Source organism: Arvicola amphibius, chromosome 13 (assembly GCF_903992535.2).
Source record: "Arvicola amphibius chromosome 13, mArvAmp1.2, whole genome shotgun sequence".
Taxonomy (NCBI): domain Eukaryota; kingdom Metazoa; phylum Chordata; class Mammalia; order Rodentia; family Cricetidae; genus Arvicola; species Arvicola amphibius.
In genome coordinates, this window is record NC_052059.1 from 159373 (window position 1) to 165658 (window position 6286).

The following is a 6286-nucleotide window of genomic DNA, read 5'->3' on the forward strand; positions in this document are numbered from 1 at the left end:
AAGGGCACTTGCTCAACCACGTGTGTGAATGTGTGTGTGTGTGTGTGTGTGTGTGCATGTGTGCAGTGTGCATGTATATGTGTGTGTGCATGAATGTGTGTGTATATGCCATTTTTATGTGGTATGTCTGCTGTTTAACCCACAACTCATTGATTTGGCTATGCTGGCTAGCCAATGTGCTGTAGATATCTGCCTAATTCCATCCTGCTTCCAATCATAAGATTATAGATGTACACTGATGTTGGCTATCTTTTGTGCAGTAGTGAGGATCCAAACTTCTAAACTCAAGTTCTCACTTTTGTAAAAAAGATACTTTACTAATTGAGGCATCTATATAGGGCTTTAACCATGTATTAATCCCTGCAAATATTTCAGAACTTCATATCTCTGAATACAATAAATTTTACTTTAAATGAGAATAAAAATAAAAAGGCAATGACATTTACTCAAAAATATCAAATATAATAGATATAACCATAGCATAGCTAAAATAGAGAATTCATGAATCATTCTGAACAGCTTAAAATACACCTTATATATTTTCCCAATAGCAAATATAATATTTGATAGACAAATGTTTTGTTACTGAGTATCAAGAGTTAATGAAACATTTTTGTCCTGTTGTTCTTGCTGACTTTTTTTTTTAAGGGTCACTGAGGCTTTTATTCTGCAGGTAGAACCGCCGGGGCAGGGGTCTTTCCTGTGGCCACCCTAGAGATTACACTGGGCTCCAGACACTAGCTTGGAAGTGAGGTGACAATGATTCGGACCAGTCACATGATTACAGAGCTGGGGTTTCCAGCAGGGCTTCAGGCGGTCGGGTCGGGCGAACTGAAGACGTCTAAGGAAGCAGTGGCATGAGAGGGGCAAGCACTGGGCCGGCCTTGCGCCACCTTGATGACATCAGGGACAGGGTCTAAGCAGCTGGTGGCTCCAGGGATCTCCATCCACTTTACTTGGCCAGGGGGTTCCTGAAGGACCTGCCGGCAAACTTGGCCTTGCTGCCCAGCTCTTCCTCCATTTTAAGAATCTGGTTGTACTTGGCCAGGTGCTCAGATCTGCAAGGGGCACCAGTCTTGATCTGCCCAGTGCAGAGCCCCACTACCAGGTCAGCAATGAAAGTATCCTCGGTCTCCCCAGAGCGATGGGACACCATGACGCCCCAACCTTTGGACTGGGCCAGCTTACACGCCTGCAGAGACTCGGTCACGGAGCCGATCTGGTTCACTTTGAGCAGGAGGCAGTTGCAGGACTTCTCACTGACAGCCTTGGCAATCCTCTTAGGGTTGGTCACTGTGAGATCGTCCCCAACCACTTGGATGCCTGAGCTAGCTGTGAACTTCTGCCAGGCTTCCCAGTCATCCTGGTCAAAGGGGTCTTCGATGGACACCACTGGATACTCCCGGATGAAGGACTTGTACAGGTCAGCCAGCTGGTCGGGGGTGATGTACCTGCTGGCGTCATCAGGAGACTTGAAGTCCAGGTCATACTTCCCGGACCTGAAGAACTCAGAGGCGGCCACGTCCATGCCGATGACAACCTGGTCAGTGTAGCCAGCTTTTCCAATTGCGTTCTTCAGCAGCTCCAGAGCTTCTTTGTTCTCCAGGATGTTAGGCGCAAACCCGCCCTCGTCACCCACATTGGTGGCATCCTTCCCATATTTCTCCTTGATGACATTCTTCAGGTTGTGATAAACCTCTGCCCTAATGCGCATGGCTTCGCGGAAACTGGACGCCCCCACAGGGAGGATCATGAACTCCTGCATGGCCAGCTTGTTGCCCGCGTGAGACCCTCCGTTGATCACATTGAAAGCTGGGACTGGCAGGATGACTTCAGAGTTGCCAGCCAAGTCAGCGATGTGGCGGTAGAAAGGCACCCCCTTTTCTGCAGTGCCAGCTTTGCAGACAGCCAGGGACACTCCCAGGATGGCATTGGCACCAAATTTGGATTTATTCTCAGTGCCGTCCATCTCGATCATCAGCTTGTCGATCTTCTCCTGCTCCACCACATTCAGTTTCTTGCTAACCAGAGCAGGTGCGATAGTTTTATTGATGTGCTCAACAGCCTTTGAGACACCCTTCCCCATGTAGCGGGTCTTATCATTGTCACGGAGTTCCAGGGCCTCATAGATGCCAGTGGAGGCACCGCTGGGCACGGCAGCTCGGAAGAGACCTTTTGAGGTGTAGAGATCAACCTCAACAGTGGGATTCCCACTGGAGTCAAAGATCTCTCGGGCATGGACCTTGAGAATAGACATGGTGAGTTTCTTCTGGCAGTCGGCATGCCGCAGATGAAGAGCACAGAGGTTCCTGCACACACCCTGGAGAGCGTTCAGGAGAGACGAGCACGAGACCCGGTTGCCCTCTTGCTGACTTTTTAAATTTCTATAATTCTAATATTGGTACATAGGATAGATGGAAAGCAGCAGACAATTTTTGGTCTTCATGAAACCATTTAAAAGCTAAATCATGAAGATTTTATGGCAGTGGTTTGAAATATTACCCATCCTTATGAGGGTGTTTTTAAAAAGTTGTTCATAAAAGTCCTTTCACCAGGTAGCACCCTATCTCTTTGTTCATTTAAAGAAAACAAAAACCCATGATGATTTAAGACAAAATTAATTTCTAATTATTGTGTTTATGTTTGTTATCCTAAATAAGATTAGGGAAGAGAGAAGGAAAAATTAGTTGAGATAATTTTAATCTTAGGGCTTCTGTTTTTTGAAGTTATGGACTGGATCTGTGACTTTCCAAAATTCAAACCTTGAAGTCCTAACTCTTAGTGTGATAATATTTGGAGGTTAAGACCTTTAGAGGTAAATAGGTTCGTGAGGGCATAGGAGGTATTGCATTATGGAAATAGTGTTCTTTAAAGAACCAATCTCAGAATGATGCCCTCCCCTGCAAAGTGTTTATATACCAAGGGAGGTTGTATGAGTGAGTGCACAATAAGGTTACTAAGTCAAAAATGAAATTCTCAACAGAAGCAAAACTGTGAACTTTGATCTAAGACTTCCCAACCTCTAGACAGGGTGAAAATAAAATTCTTCTTAATCCACCCAGTCTGAGTAGGTTGTCAAAGTAGTTCAAGCAGACAACTGTTCCCTTGGTAGACAAAGCTGAATCTTCTAAAGACTCAGAAACAGATTTCTTCACAATCTTACAGACTTGCCAAATTCTAATGAATCAGCTGGATAAGTACCAGAAATAAAATTGAACAAGCACATACAATATAGACTTAAAATACTTTTTAATAAACAGAACAATTAATCCTTTAGTATATTAGTTACAGATTATCCTGCTTCAGGTTGAATGCCACCAAATTCTGACTTTGTTGTAGTTACCATAAACATTGCTCGTGTACTGTAGGTGAGAGATATGGTGGCCAAGGAGATAAGCATCCAGAAAGCTTAAAGCTTTGTAGTGATTAACATTTCTTTTAAAGGAATGGTGTGTGTGTGTGTGTGTGTGTGTGTGTGTGTGTGTGTATGTGTGTGTGTTTGTGTATTTTAAGTAAGTGTATGGTCTGTACTGTATGGCTTATCTTTAAGATCCACTTTGAAAAATTAATTGTAGAATAGCTATCTCACTGAATATTGCTTTCTTTGTGATATGTAAATACATGTGTGTACAAATGTGCATTCAAATATGTATGTAGTATATGTATAGGTAGGTGTACATGTGAAGGTCAGAGGACAACTTTGAGTGTCTTTATTCAAGTGGTGTCTACCTTGTTTTCTTTTGAAAACAGGGTTTCTCTGTGACCTATATATAATTTACTCAGTGAACAAGGCTGTCTGGCTTTTGAGTGCTCAGGAATCATGCTTTCTCTAACTTTTCATCCCTGGGATAACAAAAATACCACTATGCCCAACCTTTTAAAAAGTATATATGTGGTGGTTTGAGTAGAAATGGATCCCATAGACTTCTGCTCTGAGAAGATGTGTGATGTCAAGAGAAATTCTTTTGTCCATCCAAATGACAGATGTCTTCTCTAAAGCTCAAACTATTTTTTGACATTTAAAATGAACAAAGGATTAAACCACTTATCTCTGTGTCTGACTTAAAGGGAATATTCAGGAAATTTAGTTATAGTCACCATCAGCATTAAATATAAAAGATCTAGTATACTTGTATGTTCTTTTAATTAGGTATTTAAATATATTTCTAAAATTTTAACCACCAATTTAATGTACCTAATATCTCTTGAAAATGATCCATCTTTCAGAGATACCTTCTCCATTAGAATGATTTTACTGAGCTGTTTTGATGAAACATGTCTTACTCTAGATATTTTTGGCATCATCACTTCTACCAATTTTTAATTTAAAATTTCTAGATATTTCTAGATATGAGTACCCATCAAAAGTTCCTAGAAAATGTAACCTAGTTATGAATCTCAGTCTTTCCTTAGGCTTTATTTGCTCTTTCTGATTCTTAAAATTGGTATCTCAAAGTTGACTTCTATGACAACTGTGGCATAGGAACAAAATCTATAGAGATTGGTTCATTGAAGTTCATCTTATGGTTCACTTTATCCTAATAGCATCAGAATTAAGAGCTAACTAGTGGCCTTATTACAACAAATTGGCCCTGCAATATCTAAATATATCTAAATCCACATAAAACCTGAGAGGGCTTGAAAAGGAATTCTAGACACTAAAAAACAATGTTTAGTCACATTTATTTTCCCAAATGGACTTTGCTTGCTGGCAGCATGCTGTGACTCCTTTAAGAGAGGTTTTCCCAATTCAGCAGTAGCAGAAAAAAAAGTTGCAGTTTGAAATGCTGGCTTTCTGGGCTGTGCTGCCAGTGTAAACTCTGACTCTTTCTGGAGGTCCGGCTATGGAACACTTAAATGGGGTTTGTGAACAAAGTGCTACAACTTGCTTAATGGCAACATAGACTGACTGTGTGCCTAAAAATGGGGCTGTGAGCATAGCTGTCAGAGGCAGGCAACAGCTCTGCCATGCTGGACCAGGTGGGGCAAGCAGGCAGTGCTGAATTTGACATAGCAATGATACAGCTTAAGTTTTTAAGAAGCAGTTAGAATTTTAAGAAGCATGCCTGGTCAGAAAATAATTATAAATGTACAATAAAGACAAATTCAGATGGAAAAGACCTCTAAATGTGTCATAATATTGGATAAATGTATGTAGGCTTGGGAGAAAAAGAAAAAGTGTATGATTTTAAAAAATAAAAACGTCTTTAAAGAGACAGAGTACAGACAGTCATAGATTAAAGGAGTAAAGATAATAAAATAAATATTAAAAAGTAATAGAGTAAAAAAATAAGCCACGTAAAGATGAAATATACATAGAGAGTCTGGGTTATGTATACTATTGTGTTTTCTTTGAATTTTTTGACTGCAGAGAGACATTTGATTCTGGGTGAGGACTGCTAAACTAAACTAACATATATGTTTTAAATGTTTCTTGACTTCAAAGTTTGAGTCTATAAATATGTTGCTTTGAAAAAGAGGTTCTTCTTTTGTTTCCATAGAGGATAAGAGCATATGGATTGTTTCCAGACTAATACGGTTTGATGGACCAAGATCTCCAGAAAGATCACCTTGAATACCCCACAAAGTATTACGTTATCCAATAAACAGCAGGGAGTCGTTTGGAGAGAACTACACCCAAATACCCAAATACTGTTTATAAATGTTTGTTCACACTTAAAGGGGGATATGCTATAGAGATTTGCATTGGTATGAATCTTGCTTTATAGATACAAATTTAAGGTCAACGTTGTTATATGTACATTTCTGTTCTTGATTAAGGTATTGTGTTTGTGAAGCTCATTTAAAAATATAATGTATAATTGGGAAATATAGGTTAATAGATAATCATCTATAATTGTCAAGCTTGCAGTCATGTTAGTTAGATTTTCTAGATGTACAGAGATGAACTTCAGATGGATAGGCATTCTTCAAACCTTTCAAAGACTACAGAATATGGGTTTTAAAATGTTTTAAGAACTTAGAACTTTTCATGACAGTGAGACACATCTGCTCCTGGCAACACCAATTACTTCAAGAGGATGATGGGCACTGAAGAAGCTCCTTATGATGTTGGTTAGAAATATTGTTACTATAATTCTTGCTTGATACCTGTTTTGTTATATGTAATTTTACTTTGTTAAAGTTGAAGCCTTCCTTTTTGTTTAAACAGAAAAGGGAAAATGGTGTGGGAGGTCTTTCTGTTTATGTGTTGCTTTTATTTGTTGATGAATAAAGAAACTGGCTTGACCTCTAGTAAGGTAGAACTTAGTTAGGTGGGGAAAAC

The 6286-nt window shown here is 39.7% G+C and overlaps 1 protein-coding gene across 1 annotated transcript; it reads right to left on the reverse strand.

The window, feature by feature from the left end:
* Positions 1-853: 853 nt before the first annotated feature.
* On the reverse strand, positions 854-2338 carry LOC119800016 (alpha-enolase-like). The gene has a single exon (XM_038310013.1). It carries the CDS (start codon positions 2255-2257, stop codon positions 953-955), a length of 1305 nt encoding a protein of 434 aa, XP_038165941.1. The 5' UTR covers positions 2258-2338; the 3' UTR covers positions 854-952.
* Between the last annotated feature and the right edge of the window lie 3948 nt (positions 2339-6286).

Excerpts from the sequence above, each read along its gene's own strand:
- LOC119800016 (XM_038310013.1), bottom strand. The coding sequence starts at position 2,257 with ATGTCTATTCTCAAGGTCCATGCCCGAGAGATCTTTGACTCCAGTGGG.